Here is a 24,536-nt window from a genome sequence, read left to right as displayed (position 1 = left end):
CCCATGACAACGCTCCCCCGCATATGGCTTGGCACACAACAAGTATTCTCAAGGAATTCGACTTGGAGCTGCTTGATCATCAATCTGCCGTATAGTCCTGACCTTGATCCTAACAATTTCCATCTTATCTTGCACCTCAAGAGATACCTGTCCGGCAGTCAGCATTTTTACAATGATGAAGAGCTGAAGACAACTGTCACACGCTGGTTCCACTCCCAAACGGCAGTCTTCTCCGAGAGGGAAATACAAAAGCTGATCACACGTATGACAAGTGGATCAATTCCAGTAGTGACCATGTAGAAAAATAGCTAAAAGATTTATGTATCTGTTCCCAATAAAGTTTTACATGTAACTAAATTTAATTTAAAAAAAATGGAGAAACAATGTCTGTATGACACTCGTACTAAAAATTTTAACATATTTTATTCTTGTCTCGCACACGCCAGCTGAGAACTATGACATTCAGTTATTGTGTTTCGGATATGTTTTGATGTTCGCCCAGTAGTTGCACACCCTCTGCTGTATCCCTCCTTCTTCTGCTCTGTCCAGAGAGCGCCTGTCTTCTTTTTTGGTGATTTGTCCTGGAACCTCACCTGCTTAAGCATTCTCCTGAGAGATGTCCGGTCTTTTAAGTCTCTCTCTGTACCTCCCATTACCTGCAGAACTTTTAGCATTTCCGTCAGGTGACTTGATCCTCCTCATTTGTCAATATGCAAGAAGCTGACTGGTCAGCCTGATGCGATACATCCCGTAGACATGTTCATACAAAATTTGTCGTTTCCTAGTCAGCTCCTTGATTTTTCATCATATTTGTAGAGCTACTGGTTTTGTCGTCTTTTACATTTGTTACCTTCTTTGAATAGTACGAATATCTACCTAATTATCTTCAAAAAAATGTTCAAATGTGTGTGAAATCTTATGGGATTAAGGTCATCAGTCCCTAAGCTTACAGTCCGCAGCTCGTGGTCGTGCGGTAGCGTTCTCGCTTCCCACGCCCGGGTTCCCGGGTTCGATTCCCGGCGGGGTCAGGGATTTTCTCTGCCTCATGATGACTGGGTGCTGTGTGATGTCCTTAGGTTAGTTAGGGTTAAGTAGTTCTAAGTTCTAGGGGACTAATGACCATAGATGTTAAGTCCCATAGTGCTCAGAGCCTGTAGCCCTAAGCTTACACACTACTTAACCTAAATTATCCTAAGGACAAACACACACCCATGCCCGAGGGAGAACTCGAACCTCCGCCGGGATCTCATTATCTTCCCCTCCTGTATTTCAGATTTGTGTGTGAGACCTTTCATGTTGAGTACTAGACGTTCTGGAGCATATATTGCTTCATTTTTGTGTTACGGGACGGATACTTTTCGTTATACGATACTGCAGTGGCTGTGTTATTCCGAATTACGGCGCAAAGTTCCATCGAACATGCATGCATGTCCCAAGAAACAAACACCGTGGCGACTAAAGCCGTCATGAAATACTTGAAATGTATTCGCTCTTGCGAATATGGACTATCTTCAGCTGTATAATGGATTGACGACAGTGAAAATTTGTGCCAGACCGGGATTCGAACTTGGCCTTGCCGGTTATCGCTAGCGGTAAGCTGGAAACGCGGCTTGGAGTCCCGGTCCGGCACAAATTTTCGTTGTCGTCTTTCCATTATACATGATGGTAGTCCATATTCGCAACTGCGAAAACATTTCATGTTTTTTGTTATAGGTGCTCTTGGTCAGTTTCAGCTTCTTTACTCGAGTTGGTAATGCTATTCTATCGGAAAGATTGAATTCCGGCCAGTCTCCCAGTTATTTAAGGCTGTTGGTTTTCCTGATTTCGCCCTGCTACAGGTGCAGCGAACAAGGAGAAACACTGATGTTCATGACGTATCGTGTTTTTGCAAGCGATACATTTTGCCCTACCTGTGTTGTTGTTGTCCGAGAACACTGACATTCGAATTAAATTACGAAGAACACTTTCAAATAGTTTTGGAATAAAGACAGGAGTAAGAAAGGGACTGGAAAACGTAATAAAAGAGTGGCGAAAGGAGTTAGCTACGCAGTGACTTCCAGGTGGTATTTCTTTGGAACAGAAGTGCAATGGCCTCAATGTTCAAGCGCCGACGACCTGCCACTTCTACAAGGGCGTGCTGAAAAGTGATGCTTCCGAATTATTTATGGGAAAACTCTTAAAGCTTTAAAAATAGAACAAACTTTATTACAAATCCTACATCTTTATTCTTCATGTACGAATACGAGGGTTGCCCAGAAAGTAATGCGCCGTATTTTTTTCTCAACCGAAAACTATGCTACGAATGGGAAACGTTACGGACGTATTATTTAAAGTGTCCTAAGTGAGAGCGCCAAGTTTCCGTCACCTCCGACAGACAGCATAGCTGCAGCACGGTTTCAAAATTGGCGTCTGTACGTGATGTACGTTATAAACAACGCGCCGTCGTTGAATCTCCCACTGCAGGGAAAGTAATTGTGGGGACCATTCACAAAAGCTTGTGCTAAGTCTATGGAGCATCTGCGGTCGACAGACGTACAGTTAGTCGCTGGGCACGGAGGGTGATGTCATCAGAAAGCGGTTCGGCAGAGCTCTACGAACGATTTGCAGCGGTCAGGGAGACCAGCCACAGCTCACACCTGACAAGTTGCAGCGAGCTGATGTCATTCGCGTGGACAGACACATTACGACTCGAGAAGACATTTTGAGTACGATGAGGAGGTGATTCACACGGTAAAGCACTGACTCCGTCACCAGAAGAAAGATTGGTACCGACAGGGCGTACACGCCTTTCCTTCGCGCTGGAGGAAGGCCATGGAACGGTATAAAGATTAGGTGGAAAAATAGGGGGTGTAGAGAAAACACTGTTCTTTCGTGTGTATAATTCTCTTTATGTTCAACAAAGAACTGTTGAAGAAAAAAATGCGGTGCATTACTTTCTGGACAATCCTCATATTTGGAGCCCACTGTCACTACAGGTTCCGAATCGTACCGCGTAACATGACGGTGTGTAATGTAGATATGCCGATGCATGAGGAGCAGCGAGTTGTAATCGAGTTTCGAGTTCAAAGAGTTAGAGTTCTTCACCACATGGAGTACCCTTTCCTTCAGAATCACTATACCAGACCAAACACGAAAGCTGGGACATCTGCAACAATCCGACGCCTTGGGTTTACTGTCATCGATCATGGTCCATACAATTCCGACTTGGCCCCATTCGATTTTCATCTGTTGCCAAAACTTAAACTGCAGCTTCGAGGACTTCACTTTGAAAGTGATGATGCAAGCAGAGGTGAGGTTGCGGCTACGTCAGCAAAGTCAAACGTTCTACATCTACAATATCAACACACGGGTCTCTCGCTGGGAGCAATGTGTTCGCTGCCAGTGTGACTAAGTTGATAAATCAGTATGCAGACATGAAGAATAAAGATCTAGAATGTTAATCAGGTGTGTTTTATTTTAAAAGCTTTAAGACCATCTGGCGAGCAAGACGTATGAGACAGGCGAAATACCTTCAGACTTCAAGAAGAATATAATAATTCCAATCCCAAAGAAAGCAGGTGTTGACAGATGTGAAAATTACCGGACTATCAGTTTAATAAGCCACTGCTGCAAAATACTAACACGAATTCTTTACAGACGAATGGACAAATTGGTCGAAACCGACCTCGGAGAAGATCATTTTGGATTCCGTAGAAATGTTGGAGCACGCGAGCGAGGCAATACTGACCCTACGACTTATCTTAGAAAACAGATTAAGGAAAGACAAACCTACGTTTTTACCATTTGTATACTTAGAGAAAGCTTTTGACAATGTTGACTGGAATACTCTCTTTCAAATTCTGAAGGTGGCAGGACTAAAATAACGGGAGAGAAAGGCTATTTACAATTTGTACAGAAACCAGATGGCAGTTATAAGAGTCGAGGGGCATGAAGAGGAAGCAGTGAGTGGTTAAGAATGGAGTGAGACAGAGTTGTGGCCTCTCCCCGATGTTATTCAGTCTGTACAGTGAGCAAGCAGTAAAGGAAACAAAAGAAGAATTTGGGGTAGGAATTAAAATCCATGGAGAAGAAATAAAAACTTTGAGGTTCGCTGATGACGTTGTAATTCTGTCGTAGACAGCAAAGGACTTGGAAAAGCAGCTGAACGGAATGGACAGGGTCTTGAAAGGAGGATATAATGTGAACATCAACAAAAGCAAAACGAGAATAATGGAACGTAGTCGAATTAAATCGCTGCAGGAATTAGATTAGGAAATGAGACGCTTAAAGTAGTAAATGGGTTTTGTTATTTGGGGAGCAAAATAACTGATGATGGTCGAAGTAGAGAGGATATAAAATGTAGACTGGCAATGGCAAGGAGAGTGTTTCTGAAGAAGAGAAATTTGTTAACATAGAGTATAGATTTAAGTGTCAGGAAGTCTTTCCTGAAAGTATTTGTGTGGACTGTAGCCATGTATAGAAGTGAAACATGGACGATAAATAATTAGGACAAGAAGAGAATAGAAGCTTTCGAAATGTGGTGCTACAGAAGAATCCTGAAGATTGGATGTGTAGATCACGTAACTAATGAGGAGGTATTGAATAGAATTGGAGAGAAGAGAAATTTGTGGCACAACTTGACTAGAAGAAGGGATCGGTTGGTAGGGCATATTCTGAGACATCGAGGGATCGTCAATTTAGTATTGGAGGGCAGCGTGGAGGGTAAAAATCGTAGAGGGAGACCAAGAGACGAATACACTAAACAGATTCAGAAGGATGTAGGTTGCAGTAGGTACTGGGAGATGAAGAATCTTGCACAGTACAGAGTAGCATGGAGAGCTGCACCAAATCAGTCTCTGGACTGAAGATCACAACAACAACAACAACAACAACAAGACTTTTCACGAAAGAAATCCGGTGGCTTTACTTTTCAGCAGACCCTCGTACTTAATTCAATAGCGACTCAGCAGCGCTGCAGCCGGCCGCTGTGGCCGAGCGGTTCTAGGCGCTTCAGTCCGGAACTGCGCTGCTGCTACAGTCGCAGGTTCAAATCCTGCCTCGGGCATGGATGTGTGTGATGTCCTTAGGTTAGTTAGGTTTAAGTAGTTCTAAGTCTAGGGGACTGATGACCTCAGATGTTAAGTGCCGTGGTGCTCAGAGCCACTTGAACCATTTTCAGCAGCACTGCATGCATGGTGGTGGCAGTCGGCGTGGGTCAGGGCAGTGCTGTCGCTGCTGGAGTACTGGATATCTATCGAGTTTTACTGTCCCTATTAATACGTATCGATAAAACTATTATCGCTCTAGACTAAATTAGTATCGTTCTGTAGAATGGGAACGTAAAATTCCGCTTTAAAGTTCATTTTGTTTGTAAGGGAAATAAACTGACGCTTTCCGTCTACACCGCACCTTCTATGAAAGACATGATGAGTACCATTTGTTCGGGCTGTCTCCAGCTACATAAGGCAGAAACGAAATTGCATATGTCTGGTGAAACACCAGAGAGTATGGGTCTGACGCCTCGTAGTGGACGCTCCGTGCATATGGAAGGAACAGCAGTGATTTTAATCTTCGTTGATCCATTATGGACCGTGGGACAACGGCTGGCATGTATTTCTTGATGCAATAATTTACCAACAGCCGTATGTATTGTAGAAATTTATTTTATGTACTTCTTATATGCTACCAGTTTCGGCATTACATTGATGCCATCTTCAGACCCCACACTTCATAGTCGTAAAATCGCTATACACGGATGGAGCCACATAAATGGATCCGTGAATCAAATCGTTATGCAACAGCTCTGCAGTCTGTGTCGCCTGGCCACCAAGAGCTGTTGCATAACCATTTGATTCACGGTTCCAGTTATATGGCTCCTTCCGTGTATAGCGATTTTACTACTATGACGTGTGGGGCCTGAAGATGGCATCAATGTAACGCCGAAACTGGTAGAAGTTCATAAAATAAATTTCTAAAATACATACGGCTGTTGGTAAATTATTGCATCGAGAAGTAGCGCTTTTGGCTGCCGTGAGAGAGGGGGAAAAAAAAGCTTACCACACTCGCTAAAGTGCTTTTGTTTCTGAAGCCGGTCTTCTCTATTAAGGATTGTCCAAAAGAGACGCCTCCAACTCTGATTTCGTATATCATTTTAGTCGTTGTAATGCCCAGTCATCAGTTTTCCTCTAACTTAGGAAAATTAAACAAAAGTGCCAAAAATTAAGCAATGCAGCATTAGTGCGAGTCCAAAGAAAGAGACGTCCTGGGATTTTGCCCTAAAGATAAATTTACGGACGACCGTGCCTGTGAGACATTTTCTAATCACGTGACAAAAGAAAAGCGGAGACTGTCCAGCAACAGTGAGAAATTAGAAGATTTGGTATAAGACTGTTCTTCCTTTTAACAAAAAATATATTTTGACTGTGCTGTAATACAATAACCATTTTTAAGCTAATGCGCGCAAAAGACGATTTTATGACAAAAACAGAATTCTTTCAGTAGGTACTGCGGAAATTGTATTTCGAACAACTATTTTTAAACGCACGATCTTTTCATAAATTTCACTTCCCACTGAGTTTGTATTTACGTATTAATAAAACGTCGTTCTATAATTGCTTGTCATTCTAGCATAATAGCTATTAACTAATGCGACTAGAGATTGCAGTTGTGTGTTGAAAGAGCTACAAATATCCTTAAAGACGAAATCTTCCCTAGTGGTAGCCAGTTCAGAGTGTCTTTTCACTAGTGTCTTTCACTATGTAAGCTATGTACTTTATATCTTCAGCTGAGGATGAAGTGAGTAACTAGTCACCATAATAGACTAACTTTCCAGGCAGTATCCTCTTTCCATGTTTTAAGGCACTAACACTAATGAAATTTAATAGGGAATTGGAGAAAGAAGTTATAGAAGACATGGTATAATCATAACCACTTTGATGAAGTGATGCGAAAAACCCTTTAGCTACGTGTGCGTGGAACAGCTTGCTACTACATTCATTTCCTTATGCGATTCGCTGTCAGTTATCAGTATTACAAGGTGTCGCAGAAATGGGAAATTTTGAAGTTTAGTGTTGTCAACACCGTAGTGTCGGTAGTTGTTCGGATGCGCAATTGTTGTGAGTGTGTTGCCATTTAATAATCACTCACGCATTGAAGTGGTGCGGAACGTACTGTCGCTGTGACAGCGTTTTCAAGCAGGGTGATAGCACTACTGTACAGGAATAGTATGTGGGGAGCTAACTGACTAGTGTGATAATTTCATCGAGTAGAATAGCCCGAATGAGTTGGTAGAGCTATTAGTTTTAATGCTAGCTTTGAAAGCGGTAGACAAAAATTCACGTGATAATGAAATTCTGTCTATTGAACACAAGGAAAATACTAGCTCATGGTTCAAATAGCTCTGAGCACTATGGGACTTCTGAGGTGATCAGTCCCCTAGAACTTAGAACTACTTAAACCTAACTAACCTAAGGGCATCACACACATCCATGCCCGAGGCAGGATTCGAACCTGCGACCGTAGCGGTCGCGCGGTTCCAGACTGAAGCACCTACAACCGCTCGGCCACTCCGGCCGGCACTAGCTCATGAGCTCCTTGATGACTAAAGGATATTGCCTATATAAAGTTTAGTTTAAGTACTTCGTGCCATTCGTCCGAGCTACACGGGGCCTTCTGTATTACAAACTCTATTATAAGTGGTTTTCTCTGATATACTCGTACACGTCTTATATCGTTATATAGATAGCTACGGTTAGTGTACTAGTATGAAGACGAAGTTCGCCGACACGTTACTGGCGTTGGAGGAGCTTCGCTGTCAAGCCATTGGCAAGTCGCTGCTGCAGGTGTCACAGTTACAGGAATAGTGCCCCGTTCTCTTGGACGCTCTACAAGTGTTTTCGTGACCACCTCGATTCCCATACAACTATCGTTTCTCACTCAGAAGCTCTGCCTGATAATCCCAAGCCGAGAGCTGTGCACTCTCTGGTCAGATCGACTTTTGTCTATCGAACGTACGTCTGCAAATCAATACTTTGCAGCCACCTGTCGGTGTGTGGCGGAGGGTAATTTTGATACCACTATCTGAATCCCCTTTCCCTGCTCCACGCACGAATGGCACTTTGGGAGGAATGATCGTTGATAAACCTATGTATTATCTCTAATTTCTCGAATTTATTTGTTGTGGCTATTTCGCGAGACACAGGGGGAGAAGTCATCCGTTGTCAGACTCTTCCCGGAACGCACTCTCACGGAATTTCAACAGTAAACCACTCCGTGATGGACAGCGCCTTTGTCTGCCACTGGAGTATACTGAGCATATCCGTAACGCATGCACGCCAACTAAACGACCCTATGACGAAATACACTGCTCCTCATTATATTTTCTCCGTCGATTCTATTAGTCTTACATGGTATGGATCCTAGCCGGCCGGTGTGGCCGAGCGGTTCTAGGCGCTTCAGTCTGGGACCGCGCGACCGCTACGGTCGCAGGTTCCAATCCTGCCTCGGGCATGGATGTGTGTGTGATGTCCTTAGGTTTAAGTAGTTCTAAGTTCTAGGGGACTGATGACCTCAGATGTTAACTCCCATAGTGCTCAGAGGCGTTTGAACCATTTTTGGTATGGATCCCAGAGTGATGAGCAGTCCTCAAGAATCGGTCGAACAAGTACTCTGTAAGCCACGTCTTTCGTGGATCAGTTATATTTCCTCAATATTCTAACTATGAAACTCAGTCTAGCATCTGCTTTTCCTACTGCTGTATTTGTTTTTTGTGATCACTCCACTTAAGGTCGTTCAGAATGATTACTCCTAGATATTTCACTATCGATACTGTTTTCCAGCAATTTGTCTTCAGTGCCCGATGCACAGTAGTGAATTTCTTCTCTTTATCCACAATATGTTACTGACCTGCACTATTCATCAGTCGTCTGCAGGTCGTTCTGTAAATTGCTATGTTCGTCTGGCGCTACTACCTGCTTCTAAACTACTGCATCATATGCGAATAGTATGGTGTACTGAGATACCGCACAAGAATAGGGTGCGATGTTTCGTACTAGAAGTACCGTGTACAGAGATACCGCACAAGAATAGGTTGCGATGTTTGGTGCTAGAAGTACCGTGGACATCCGTCCGCAGCAGAAACATCGCTGAGCGAAAATCAGCGACGCAGCCCGCGAGAATCATGCACCCTGGTGCGGCACCGCCACCATGGAGAGAGACGCTTGCTTAAGCAATCGTGCACGAACAGAAGTTGTCAGCTACAAGTTGAAACTCAGGCCGAGTCTTGCTAGAGTTCCTGCAGAGCGTCATGTCTTCAAGTAGTCAAGTTGTCCAGTGAGATAGCCGGCCGGTGTGGTCGAGCGGTTCTAGGCGCTTCAGTCCGGAACCGCGCGACCGCTACGGTCGCAGGTTCGAATCCTGCCTCGGGCATGGATGTGTGTGATGTCCTTAGGTTAGTTAGGTTTAAGTACTTTTAACTTCTAAGGGGACTGATGACCTCAGATTTTAAGTCCCATAATGCTCGGAGCCATTTGAACCATTTGAACAGAAGGTTAATTTTCTTCCGACTTTAATTCAGAGAACATTTAGTTTGTGTTCAGGGAACTGCAGTCAACGTGGGACAAAGAAGCTATACCTACATTCTACAATTGCTGTAACCAACATTACCGAAGCTGAGCAATATGTTTCATTATTCGCTATTCTGTGTTACTTTCATTGCGTATGCGCTGCCCTATAACTCAGGCATCCGTCCTGCTAGAACATCTGTATTAGTCTTTTTCAGCGGCAGCGAGTGTTTCTGTTGTGTTGACAGAAGAACCAGTACCGTCTTACTAGTGGAGGCCGAAATGCACGCGTTTTAGCTCACGCAGGCTGGCGTGAGGAGGGAAGGACTATACTGACGTGAGGTCTGGAACATGACAAGGAATTAGAATTCAGAAAGCGGACGTAATTAGTTTGATACTTAACTTTAATCCATTAATGATGAACGTCGCTCTTGACGGTACATGATTCACAATATTATCTCTTCAGAATACATTCTTGAAGAATATGGCGCCTTGCTAGGTCGTAGCAAACGACGTAGCTGAGGGCTATGCTAAACTATCGTCTCGGCAAATGAGAGCGTATGTAGACAGTGAACCATCGCTAGCCTTTTCGGCTGTCCAACTGGGGCGAGTGCTAGGGAGTCTCTCTAGACTGAACCTGCCGTGTGGCGGCGCTCGGTTTTCAATCACTTATAGTGGCGACACGCGGGTCCGACGTATACTAACGGACCGCGGCCGATTTAAAGGCTACCATCTAGCAAGTGTGGTGTCTGGCGGTGACACCACAGTTTCATTAAAGTGGGCGTCCGCATTCCATGATAAATAGTCTTAACGACCTTCCGACATATTCTACTAAATCATTCATATAATTATATTGTAAACAGTAACGGTTATATCGCACTTCTTTGGGGTACTCCTGAAATTACCTCTCATCCGTTAACAGCGACGTGTTGACTTCACTTTTCTGCTTGTTCAGAAAGCTGCCTGTACTACCTCAAATCTTTCTTCCACTCTCACAATAGGCTTTAAATACATCCGTATACCTGTATAGCTGAATGTGCTATTCACAATCAATTACCTCCATTAATGCTGCATTATTGGCTCTCTTCGCTTGATTATAATTACCTGCGAAACGTAGTTCTGAGAGGTGAGGCAGTAATCAGTCTCCTTTTGACGGATTTCGTCAGCATATAATTTGCTGATTGCTGAGCCAGGCTTCTGGTGGGTTCACCTGTCACGAAGGACCGCTGTTCTGTCTCCTCCTCCTATAGGCTCTATCGCTGTTTTTGGTAAGTATTGCACTACTAAGGCCGTTCCTTTTCTTGTGGAAAGCGAGGTGACAGTAAAGTAATTTCTCTGGAGTTTGCACATGAAACGTAATGACAAACGGAAAAAAAACTTTACGTGGAATACTAGCTGCATGGAGCTATACGTAAAAATGAACAAATACAAAAGCAGAATGGGAATAAATATTATGAGATTGGAAGCATCGAAGATTAAAGATTCAGTTATCGTAGATGTGATTAAATTATTAACTTATTTGGAAACGAACATGAGAGGAATTGCATGCGACTTTATCGAAACAATATCAGTGCATTTATCACAATCGGTTAAGGGAAACTAAGATAAGGAGTTCCAACGTGCTCCCGCGAGAAACTAGTTAAGAATCAATCTCCAGCTTAAATATCAACGATAACAGAATACATTGTATAACAGTTATCGTTTCCTTCACATTCGCAGCCGACTGCATTTTCTTCGAAATGTAGTTCCGAAGTAACTAATCAACGTACTCTTATGAAACTGCTCTTTCCACGTTATTCGTTGTTCTATAGTTGCTATTAAAAAAGTTGTTTCTAACTCTCGTGAGGCAGGTTATATATGGCCGAAATTAGCTGGCTCATGATGCGTCATTGCTGAGTAACATAGCTCGATCAGAGTTGGGCCATACATAGCAGGAATTGCTACAGTATAGTGCAGAAGGTAACTGAAAGATATGCACAATGAGAACGACAGAAACGACACACTTATTAAAAAACAATAATATAGTGAAGTCACAGTGTTTTATGATGATCCCCTGGGTCTTACAAAATGCGGGACGTGGTTCTTAATAGAGTGTATGATCACCAGAGACGGCAATGCACGCCCTGCAATGTGCTTCCCTGCTGGCGACGGGCTTGATAAGGAGTTATTGTGGTAGGACGTTCCATTGCCCGTCAGCGCGTGTGACAGTTGCTGGATTGTCGTTGGCGCATGTGGACGTGGTGCAACGTCTCCCCGACACATTTCACACGTGCTCGATCGGGAAGGCCCAGGCTAGTCCATTCGCGATATGCTCTAGTTTCAAGAGTGGCTTCACCCGCGGAGCTTGGTGCGATCACGCATTGTCATCTGTAAAAAGCAAGTCCGTGACCAATGCACTTGGGAGTTGTGGTGTACAGACGCATAATTTTGAATCGGCGTATTGACCTCCAAATCTGTGAACACTCACCGGTCAGCTTTATGGTGACACTGTACCCCTTCTCCATGTTCGTCTTTTCAGGGATACATTCGGCCCGGACTTCATTTATGTGGATGACAATGCGCGACCGCGTCAGACAACATATGTGGTGGAGCTGTTATAACGAGTGGATATGACCATCAGTTGTAAACTACGCTGGTAAGGGAACGAAGCGCTCTACCAAAAGAATTCCTAACCAACGTTGTGTTTTCATGCTTGATCTGTGTTCAGTTTTTGACGGGTTATCAACCAAGCCATGGTTGAGCTTCATATGGAACTCACATTAAATGCATTTTAAGTCGGTGGAAAACGTTACAAAACTCTCTTGGAGATAGTGGTTAGTATCGCGCATTCATGACCAATGTTCGTGAAATTATAGTCATGACATCGACTGAAGTTTGTAACAATTGAGAATAAGCAATGAACGATTCAACTAGCTAGTTATTATCCAGAAATTCTTTATTCATTATATAGTCACTATCTTTTTATTTAAACAAGGGAGGTGTAGTTAGAAGCAGGTTACACAAAGCAGTTCAAAATCTTCATTTATTGCTGTTTAACGTTTTCATATCGACCTAGAGTCTTGCACTTTCCTGTGTAAAGGGCCCAGAACGACAATGACGGAATGAGGACAAATATCCACAACCTATTGACTGTGAGAGGATCCCCCCATCCCCCAACAAACGATAATATGCCATCATGTTTTCCTTGTTGTGACATCGATCACCAAGAAAACATATCGACAATATTCAGAGACAAACTGAAAGGCAGTTACTTTATCTACAACTACATCTGTACGTACATACATACTTCGCAAGCCACCTTATGGTGCATGGCGGACAGTATCATAGAATGGGGTGAAGTTGACGGATTTTGTACTTTAAACGTAAATATTTCTCAAACCAATTCAGGGAATGGGTGTTGAGCTGCCGTAATAAAATTTATGGTCTTTATTACCTTTGGTCTGGCAGACAGGAAAATTTAAAAAAATGTGCGTCGGTTAACTTCACCCCACCTGGGATTGAATTTGACCAATTATCTGTTTTATGATAATTGTGGATTATTTATGACTCTATGGAGACTTTAATTATTCTGGAACTTTACCAATAATTAAGAAACAAATCTAGCCCAATAATTAAATTTTAATACCAATTTCAGGATAACATACAGAGAAAGTTTAAACAGAAAAAATGTGATCACTAATTTGCTCTGTGGAATGCCGAAGAAACCCACACTTAGATTGGACCTCGACATGTCAACTACAAAAGGAAAACTTTTTCTTCCAACTGCTGGGTTTGGGAAAGTTTTTAACATCTGAAACCTTTTTTCAAGTTTTCTGTCTACAGAGATCAACTTCGCTTCATTTTACGGTAACATGTAGTAATAAACTTTCAGGCTATATCTCTTCAGCTCACCAGATTCGCGTTTACACGCACGCGGAATTTTTACGCTGACAGCTCTAACGATCTTAACTGTACGATGCAAGAAACAGAAATGCGGCCTATGTGACACATTGCCAAGTTAACATGCAGACACTTTCAACAACCACTTTCTCACTCCACAACTAGACTGTTACTTCAGCCCGAGTTCACCAGTCAGTTCACTACTAATGCTGCATTCGAATATTACTTGGTTGTTTTTCTGGTTCAAATGGTTCTGAGCACTATATGACTTAACATCTGAGGTCTTCAGTCCTCTAGAACTTAGAACTAGTTAAACCTAACTAAGCTAAGAACATCACACAACACCCAGTCATCACGAGGCAGAGAAAAGGTTGTTTTTCCTACTCATTTGCATTAACATACATTTTTCTACATGTAGAGCAAAATGTCATTACTCCAACTAGTCATCTCGTATCCTCCTACAGTCACTCAACTATGACATCTTCCCGTACACCACAGTATCATCAGCAAACAACAGCAGATCACTGCTCATCCTGTCCGTCAGATCATTTATGTGTATAGAAAATAAGGGTGGTCGTATTATACTTCCCTTGAGCACTCCTGACGATGCCCTTGTCTCTCATGAACATTCGTTGTCGAGTACAACAGCCTGGGTTCTATTGCTTCAGAAATCTTCGATCGACTCACTTATCTGGGAAGGCATCTCGTATCCTCGTGGGCACCGTGTCAAATGCTTTCCGGAAATCTAAGAATATGGAATCTGCCTGTTACTGTTCATCCATAGTTCGCAGGATATCACGTGAGAAAAGGGCAGGCTGTTTCGCAAGAGCGATGCCTTCTAAAACAGTACTGATTTGTGGACGGTATCTCTCTGGCCATTATTCGAACAGATAACATGTTCAAGAATTCTGTAGCGTACCGGTGTTAAGGAAGTTGTTCTGTAATTGTATATATATATATATAGCTGAAGCCACAACATCACTTTGAAATAATACGACAATCTCTGGCATAGAGAAAGACAAGGGCGAGAACCAGCGAATGCTAAAACCCGCATGACGAAGCAGACAGAGCCAGCAGCTCTATCAGACTGTCTATAAAAGACTCATCATTGGACGATGCAAGAATATTAAAAATGACTTGGACAAAATTTCCAATTTGGCGTAACGAATGGCAATTTCCAGTAAATATGAAATTAAAATTTTAAAAAAGTATTTTTTCATTGGGCATTCTCTCAATCGAAAGTAAACAGCGATCGGTGTAAAATATTAAAATTCATCAGAACAATCTCGATCGCAACAGATGTTTCTTATGCTTGACCCACCAAAATAATCATCTGTTGCGATCGAGACCATCTTACTAAATTAAAATCCCTTAAACGTGCATAAAAGCTAAATAATACCCATAACAAGGAGGAAGAACTCGACAGCATCCAATTACGAGAGGAGTGGTGAACATCTCCAGCACGTCACATAGTGTAAACCATTAGGGGTAACTGAATTTTATCCATAATGCATACAACTGAACTCCGTGACTGTTTTTGTATAGGGTATAGAACAACAACCGCTACGAGTCACAACAGAAGGTGATTTCATTTAAAACACGATCTACTTACATTCATTTAAACCGCCTGAAGATGAGCACAAGTCCAAAACTAGTCTTCTGTGTAAAAAACATCACCTTCCATTGTGACTGGTAGCGATTGTTGATTTAGGTGTAACACTTAAGTCGATATGTAATGTGACGAACACACAAAATAATAGTTGTGGAAAGTAAATGGAAGACTTACTCGGTAGGGTTCTGAAACGTTTTGCTGTACCTTTAAGGGTAATGATACTATGCTCATTGTAGAGTATCGTTCGGGGTATTATGTCCTTAGCGAGAAGACGTGAAGTGGACATCTGACGAATTCAGAGTATGACGGAAAAACCGACCGGCTGCAACCGATACCGGTATTTTAGTTCTGATAACCGGTATTTTTCCGTATGTGTTTGGTCTCGGTAATAAAAGGTGTTTTTTATTTTTTGTTAATAACCGAGTAAAAAAACGAAATATCAATTAGCCGCAGCAACAGTGTAAAATTTTCGTTTATAATAAATATTTTTTTCTTGTTTTAAAAAAATTAAGTAATTTCATTTAAAAATTTGCATTGGTTTGAAATATTGTGTTATTATAGAAAAGAAATCAGAGCTACTTTAATAACAATGCTGACAGAAACGAGCAACGAACACCTGGCATAAGAAATGGTACAACATTGCTCAGACAATAATGTTCCCTGTTGCTATGTGTCATGGCTTACGGTACGCATGTAAGTGTAGTGTGCAAGACTTGCCCACATCTGTTTATGAGATAGTTTCTCGTCCCGCCGGACATCCGTTGCATTGCGGAATGGCACCAACCCTAGTCTGTAAATATTTTTACGAAGCGACGTAGCAATGAAGTTCAGCGCTCCATTTCCCTGCAATTTCTATGAAATAATAATAGAAAAAAAATGGTTCAAATGGCTCTGAGCACTATGGGACTTAACATCTATGGTCATCAGTCTCCTAGAACTTAGAACTACTTAAACCTAACTAACCTAAGGACATCACACAACACCCAGTCATCACGAGGCAGAGAAAATCCCTGACCGCGCCGGGAATCGAACCCGGGAACCCCGGGCGCGGGAAGCGAGAACGCTATCGCACGACCACGAGCTGCGTACAAATAATAATAGAGGAAAGAAATATGGTAACAGTAATAACTTTAAAACTTTGTACCAATACTTTCACAGCACACAATAAAAACAGAAAGTAGCTGATTTGTTGCCTATGTTTACGTAATATGCCTTTATCTGATTGTAGCCCTTGAAAACGGACAACTTAACACGAAAAACGGAGCTATTCAACCTCTGTTTTCAAACTTTAGCACTGACTATTCATAATGTCCGAATGGTGGTATGATCCTCGATTATAACGTGATATTTAAGCGGAGCTTCAAAAAATTAGAAATGATAGGAGCATAATGGTGATTTTTTGTAGTAATCAACCACTTGTCACATTTCGAGAAAAGCCGCGAACGTTGGAAGAACTAAGTTTTCTTTTATTTTCCTATTTAGCATGATATTTCGATTCTGTGTGTCTTGAAACTGAGTGAGTCAAAATGTTTCAATCATTTTTCGATTTTTATGTTTATTACTGTAAGTAATAGGAGTAAAAATCCTAAAATCTATTATTTCGGAAACTAGTCATTTTGAACGGTTTCAACAGATTAAACTGTATAGAAGGAGACCGATATAAGCGAAAATTGCTTGTTTCAGTGATAACCACGATCCCTAATTCAGAGACGCGTTGACAGGATCGTAATAATTTGATATAGCCCATATGAAAATGTAACAGAAATACTCGGGGAAGGAAAAATGGGAATCTTTATACGTGCAATAACCCGTTCAGTAAATTTATACAAGTGATGCTCGTAAAAGACGGTGAAAACAATAGGACATTTGATTGTTTTCTGAAAATCGTCTTAAATTGTCAATTAAGTCATTTTATGCTAATAATGAGCTTTTCTCCTCATGGTTTTCAGTATTTAAAAAACTGGAAACGAAATTCAAGTAATTTGAAAGCCCGATAAAACGCTCCTTTCGAGTCATGTGATGTCTGTGACGTCACTGGCTAGCACGCTGCTCTTACTCTCGTCAAGTTCGCTCACAGTGACACCTCGTTTTGGAATTTACGTTTCGGAAATTCTATTACAAGTACTGTGTACTACCACAATTGACAAATATATCGATAAAAGCTCATGAAACATTGTTGTTGAGTCTTACAACGAATAAGAAGGAGCACGAAACGTGGCTGCAACTCGCTCGTACAGATCCAGGTAAGATAGTGATCACTTCGTGTGTTTATTTATGTGAGGATCATTTTAATGTAAGCAAACACTATATACGAACACGTTGTCTTCTGTAGCGTAATTTGCAAGATCGATCTTCATTCGGAGCAGGTATTTTTCTTTTCTTTTTCCTTCCTATTCTCTTTGCTTCTTGCTACTGTCTTCTTAAGTTTACTTTACTCATAATACAGTTATGTAAGAGAGTCAAGTTCTATATCCTATTGTAATTTAATATCTATTTTCATTTATTTTTTTCATTTTATACCTGATCAGTTTGAGATGCATCACAAGAATGGTGTTAAGAAATTGCATTTCATGCCTGATGTAGCAACCAGTTAACGATCTCCGATCACACTATTCTTCACACAACTCGTTGAAGACAGTAATTTGCCACTTTCAACTGTCTCCAATGAGCCTATTGTAAAGCCGTATGATTCTGGCGAAGAGAAAAATTTAACATTGCTCGTAACCTACGAGGAAATGTAGTAACACCTGGGCATTACGGTAAAATGAAAGTTAGTCTTGCTTAAGAAATTTGAAATCATTGTATTTCAGTAGCAGTTAAGTATGCAGAGAACAAAAAATCCTTTAAGGTTCTGCTACGTCAACTGCATATTTTGTAGACATAATTTTCTGATGTTTTAAATTACTGACCTGGAGGAGCAGAAAAAGTGCAATGTGTAAAGTTGGTGAACGCGAACACGGTGATGCTCTGTAGTTTCCCACGAGTGTTATAACACTATCTGTAAATCTGAAAGTCGAGAAAAGAGGTACCTAGAAAACGTTAGTAGTTCTGGCATCAACCACGGCAGTTAACAATCAGAATTATCTTGTCAATGAAAGAGTTTCAACTGTGTTTTAATGCGCAGGGTTTTACAAGTTGCCCTGGAAAAACTTTTGAGCAAGGTCCGAACCAATAATCCATTTCCAGATTCCCTCAGTTTTAAGACAATTCTGGAGGGAGTGAGGGAGACAGAGAGAGTGGGTAGTCGGTCACAGATATGAAAACACGAGTACGTGCTGTCGCCAGACATAAAGCTGATCTTCTACTATTGTATACTCAACACCAGGAAGGAAAAACAAATAATACCTAGAACATTAAAGAAATAACAATTCAGAAATAACATTTAGATTGAAATTACGTTCATCTGTGTCAAGAGGTAATTATATTGAATATACTCAGCTATGATTCGTTAAAAAACCACCAAAAAGTTACTCTTGGGCCTATTTTCATAAAGTGGATCTGTTGTTTTATGGTCGTCAGTCGGTAGGTTGGTTTGATGTAGCTCTCCAAATTAAGCCTGTCCGAAGTAGCCACTTCAACCTACACCCACTTTAACCTAATCACTGCCCTCAAGCCTTCGCATTCCTCTGCAATTTTAATCCCCATCACCACCACCACCACCACCACCGCCATTACCAAACTTACCTTTATGCCTCAAAATGTGTTATCAACCAACCTCTTTTTTTTTTTTTTTTGCCAAGCTGTTGAACATATTTGTTTTCTCTCCGAGTGTCTCTTCATTAGTTGTTCGATCTACCTGGCAAATTTCCAGCATTCTTTTATAGCACATAATGATCCAAGGTCACTGGCCTGTAGCTTTTACGACATCCATCGACGCCCGTTTTCTTAACTAAAATTGTCACAAATTTTGTGCAAATTTGCGCATATTTCGGTTTTTGCAGGAGTAGTCGTTTTATCCATGTCATTTTCAGTAACCGGCATTCCTTTGTCCTATTCGTAGTTTATTTAAGCATTTTGTATACACTCAGAAGACATAATTACGCAACTCCGGAAAGGTTAGTCATCCAGAGATTCTTACGTTCATTTACAACAGAATTGGCTAAAATCATACTCATAAATACTAATACAAATCATATTCTGCAATAACGCCTGAATGTCTACTTTTTAATCCACCAAAAAGTTGTTATCACAGTTTGGATTTTGGTATCAGTGTAACATCCCTGAAAATTATCTTTGATATATTATTGCCTTTGACAGAACGTTGGCGTCAAGTGTGGCAGAGAGAGTAGTTCTGAGTAGTGGTCAAATTGCAGACAGCCTTGGCAAAGTAATGGACAGGCAGTGTTTGCTGTTAATGTAACTACTTCAAGATTATGGCAAGTTTACATAAAACGAGTTGTGGACTTTATTGATGTTGCAACAAAGTTTGTAAAAAAAATTTAGAAAAACATGAATGTATAGGAATAGCGTTACAGTCATTTTGTACCAAGACCAGACCTCATCTTTGGACTTTTTGAATGGAATCTGGACACTGACGCCGCAATGAGATATGTTCAAATGATTTTTTTCCCAACACTGCTACTGCTGTAATATTCACGTCACTGCAATACACTGGGAGTATACATAATACACAATTATGATAACCCATCTAAGCGGTTCATTATTAGTTATTGTTCAACATTAGTGGGGGTGTAGTGGTCTTCCAATTCCATTGCCATCTCTAACAGAAACGCAAGGTTATCGGCAAACCATATAGTGTTTCTTTCATATCCCAGAGCTTTAACTCCTTTTTCAAATTTCTCCTTAGTCTCCTTGACTGTTTTCTTTATGTGTAGATTGAATAACATGTCGGAAAGACCGCTGTCTAGCTCTCTTACATGGGCTTCGACTCACCTAAATGCATTTTCTTTTCTATACATTGAAGAAAATATTTCTGTCTCTGTGTTTTATGACTGACAACTCCAGAATTCTAAAGACTGCATTCCACGCGAATGTGAACAGCACTTTCCAGATCTATAAATGTTATGAACGTGCGTTTGGTTTTCTTAAACCTGTCTTCTAAGAAAAATCATAGCGTCAGTGTAGCTTCACGTGTTCCTATTAGATTGGCGTATAAGTTCGTAGCGTTTTTTGTTTCTTATGTTGGTATTCCGGTTGCTAAGGGTTTATTTATCGGTTGTCATTTTTTATTTGTAGTTTACTGTTGCTATTTGAGCTAACATATTGTCATTTTGTCATCTGGAGACTGTGAGTGGAGCTATGGACGCTAGAAAAAGAAGTGCCAAATGGAGAAATCGGAACATTTTCGATATATTCTTCTGTTTGAGTTCAGTAGGTGGGTGACAGCAACGGAGGCAGCCAGAAATATTTGCCCCGTATGAGGATAACGCCACTGGACAGAAAATGGATTTCTCGTTTTAAGGAAGATCGTTTTGACATTAGTGACTCTCCACGTTCAGGAAGGTCTTCGAGTTCCGATGAGGATTGTTTAATCGAATTAACCCACAATGATGCATGTCGGTGTACTTGAGAACTGGAAAATGTTATTCTTCCGCCATCGTGCGACATCTGCATGCAACGAGGAACGTTCAAAAAAGGAGTGTGTGCGTACCGGATGCGCTACACCAAAATCACAAAAATCAGCAGGTGGCCAAATTTGTATCTCTATCTGCTTGTCATCAATCGGCTCGTGAACAACACCGACCAATCCTACCCTGTATCCCTACTGCTGAGATAAATGGTGAGTTTATGGTAAGGTAAGGAAAAGAAAGGAATGGATGAGGCCAAACAATACAGCAGTTCCCCGTACAAAGACCTTGTAAGTAGGCTGTTTAGATTTTTATGTTGCTAACGCCACGTAGCGCTCTGTATGAAAATCACTGACTGTGCTGTGTGCAGTCTGTGGCTGGTTGGCATTGATGCAATATTTTTGAGAGCGGACGATCTGGACGTGTGTCCATCAGAAAGAGTAAATTTGTAATACTGGATATTATGAACTGGTATATATATATATATATATATATATATATATATATATATATATATATATATATATATATATATGATGACTCTTGAACATTATTAAGGTAAATACATCGTTTGTTCTCTATCAAAATCTTTCATTTGCTAACTATGCCTATCAGTAGTTAGTGCCTTCAGTAGTTAGAATCTTTTATTTAGCTGGCAGTATTGGCGCTCGCTGTATGGCAGTAGTTCGAGTAACGAAGATTTTTGTGAGGTAAGTGATTCATGGAAGGTATAGGTTATTGTTAGTCACGGCCATTCCCTTGTAGGGATTATTGAAAGTCAGATTGCGTTGCGCTACAAAAATATTGTGTGTCAGTTTAGTGTTGATCAGAATAAGTAAAGAGAGAAATGTCTGAGTACGTTCAGTTTTGCTCAGCTGTTTGAAAATAAAATAACGTAGAGCTTTACCAGCACAGTCACTCATAATTTTTCTAAGACGATATTTCAACCTGCACGCATCCACAAAAGATAGTATTATACATGTGGTGAAACAGTGACCGTGTGGTGCACTACGAGTTGCTTTCTAGAGGTGTAGCCATCAATGTTGACATTTGTTGTCAACAACTTTGACATCTTGCAGACGCAGTCCAAGAACCACGACCTGTAAGACTGTGTGAAGTCATGCTGCTGCACAATAATGCCCGCCCGTATTCTGCTTGACTGAAAAAAAAAGAAAAAAAAGAAAACACTATACAGGAGTTGTGTTGGAAAGTCATTCTGCACCCACTTATTCAAGTGATCTTGCGCTCTCAGGTTTGCGCCTTTTACACTCTCTGTCGAGCAATTTTCAAGCAACTTCCTTTCCGCATGAAAATGTGCTCCGAACACGGATCGACGCTGTCTTCACCTCAAGACCACGTGATTTCTACAACCGCGGATTCGAAAAGTTACCCCAGCATTGTCAGGCAGTTGTGAGTAGTGAATTAGAATATATTAATGATGGCTAAAGTCTCTCTATGTATATCTGTTGCGTTTATTAACCTTATGCAAAAAGGCTACAAACTTATGCACCAACCCAATACACTTGTTCAGAACAATAAATGGTCGTTTCCCTTGTCGGACTCTAGTAGTTGTTCCAGCTTTCTAAACGCAATTCTTGTTAGCGTATCATAATCATGACCTAATAAAAAAGGTCGTTTGATATACGTCATTACATGCCTTCTTTGGTATTGGTATTGAATATGCCATACAATAGGTTATACACTACTGGCCATTAAAATTGCTACACCAAAAAGAAATGCAGATGACAAGCGGGTATTCATTGGACAAATATATTATACTAGAACTGACATGTGATCACATTTTTACGCAATTTGGGTGCATAGATCCTAAGAAATCAGTACCCAGAACAACCAGCTCTGACCGTAATAAGAGCCTTGATACGCCTGGGCATTGAGTCAAACAGAGCTTGGATGGCGTGTACAGGTACAGCTGCCCATGCAGCTTCAACACGATACCACAGTTCATCAAGAGTAGTGACTGGCGTATTGCGACGAGGCAGTTGCTCGGCCACCATTGACCAGACGTTTTCAGTTGGTGAGAGATCGTGAGAATGTGCTGGTCAGGGCAGTAGTCGAACATTTTCTGTATCCAGAAAGGCCCGTACAGGACCTGCAACATGCGGTCGTGCATTATCCTGCTGAAACGTAGGGTTTCGCAGGGATCGAATGAAGGATAGAGCCACGGATCGCAACACATCTGAAATGTAACGTCCATTGTTCAAAGTGCCGTGAATGCGAACAAGAGGTGACCGAGACGTGTAACCAATGGCACCCCATACCATCACTCCGGGTGATACGCCAGTATGGCGATGACGAATACACGCTTCCAATGTGCGTTCACCGCGATGTCGCCAAACACGGATGCGACCATCATGATGCTGTAAACAGAACCTGGATTCATCCGAAAAAATGACGTATTGCCACTCGTGCATCCAGGTTCGTCGTTGAGTACACCATCGCACGCGCTCCTGTCTGTGATGCAACGTCGAGGGTAACCGCAGCCATTGTCTCCGAGCTGATAGTCCATGCTGCTGCAAACGTCGTCGAACTGTTCGCGCAGATTGTTGTTGTCTTGCATCTGTTGACTCAGGGATCGAGACGTGGCTGCACGATCCGTTACAGCGATGCGGATAAGATGCCTGTCATCTCGACTGCTAGTGATACGAAGCCGTTGGGATCCAGCACGGCGTTCCGTATTACCCTCCTGAACCCACCGATTCCATATTCTGCTAACAGTCATTAGATCTCGACCAAAGCGAGCAGCAGTGTCGCGATACGATAAACCGCAATCGCGATAGGCTACAATCCGACCTTTATCAAAGTCGGAAACGCGATGGTACGCATTTCTCCTTTTACCCGAGGCATCACAACAACGTTTCACCAGGCAACGCCGGTCAACTGCTGTTTGTGTATGAGAAATCGGTTGGAAACTTTCCTCATGTCAGCAAGTTGCAGGTGTCGCCACCGGCGCCAACCTTGTGTGAATGCTCTGAAAAGCTAATCAATCGCATATCACAGCATCTTCTTCCTGTCGGTTAAATTTCGCGTCTGTAGCACGTCATCTTCGTGGTGTAGCAATTTTAATGGCCAGTAGTGTATATTCAACACGATACACGTGTGCTTTAACACCATCTTGTTCTTAAGAAACAAAGAAATTACGAGAAAAACCGTAATGAAGTTGCTGATAAGCTGTGCAGAACCGGTATCGGGTAGTAAAATGCAGATAACAGCTACAGAACATTCCCATTAGCCCCCTGCCGTGGTTACGAGATTGAAACTGGGTCAGTTGGTAGAGGAGAGCCTTTGACAGCGCCGGACCTACCTGCACGTAGTGCTGCACGGACTCGAGCAGCATGCCATACATGATGGAGCGGTGCGCGAGGAGCGGCGCTGGGGAGCACTGCGAACGCACAGTAGACACGTCCGTCCAGGCCGGCTGCCGCCGCCACACTGCCAGGGCTGAGCCGCGCCGCTGCTCGCGTCAACAGGTGCTCCGACGGTTGCGCCACGGCCGTCTCTCGCCCAACGACCATCGGACGCGGGGCGTGCTCCTGACATTGACTTGTAGTATGTATACAGTGAGAGCTCCATGAACGCCACTTTCCAAAAATCAAAACGAAAACTCAGAAATGGTATGACGCACAGCCATCAGCAACGGGCACACACAATAGCACAACGCCTTCCCGTTGCTCATCGCACTGAGAACTGTCATTTTAGACCGCGAAATGTGTGGGAATCGACGTTCCAAAGAAAGGGGTGGCAGATTAAAACTGTGTGCCGGACCGAGACTCGAACTCGGAGGCAAAGGTCCCGAGTTCGAGTCTCGGTCCGGCACACAGTTTTAATCTGCCAGGAAGTTTCATATCAGTGCACACTCCACTGTAGAGTGAAAATCTCATTCAAGGGGTGGTTCAAATGGTTCAAATGGCTCTGAGCACTATGAGACTTAACAGCTGTGGTCATCAGTCTATCAGTGCA

At 42.0% G+C, this 24,536-nt stretch overlaps 1 protein-coding gene across 1 annotated transcript in view; it reads right to left on the bottom strand.

Moving 5' to 3' along the window:
• LOC124795193 (soluble guanylate cyclase 89Db-like) overlaps window positions 1-23,996 on the bottom strand; it is a 440,530-nt gene extending 416,534 nt beyond the window's left edge. Inside the window, exon 1 of the mRNA XM_047259097.1 lies at window positions 23,881-23,996. Within this exon, the coding sequence (XP_047115053.1) occupies window positions 23,881-23,922 (42 nt within the window). The 5' untranslated portion in view covers window positions 23,923-23,996. The remainder of the gene's footprint in view (window positions 1-23,880) is intronic.
• Between the last annotated feature and the right edge of the window lie 540 nt (window positions 23,997-24,536).

Source organism: Schistocerca piceifrons, chromosome 4 (genome assembly GCF_021461385.2).
Source record: "Schistocerca piceifrons isolate TAMUIC-IGC-003096 chromosome 4, iqSchPice1.1, whole genome shotgun sequence".
NCBI classification, from domain to species: domain Eukaryota; kingdom Metazoa; phylum Arthropoda; class Insecta; order Orthoptera; family Acrididae; genus Schistocerca; species Schistocerca piceifrons.
Note: the sequence above shows the minus strand (reverse complement) of the source record. Positions and strands in the feature narration are given on the sequence as shown.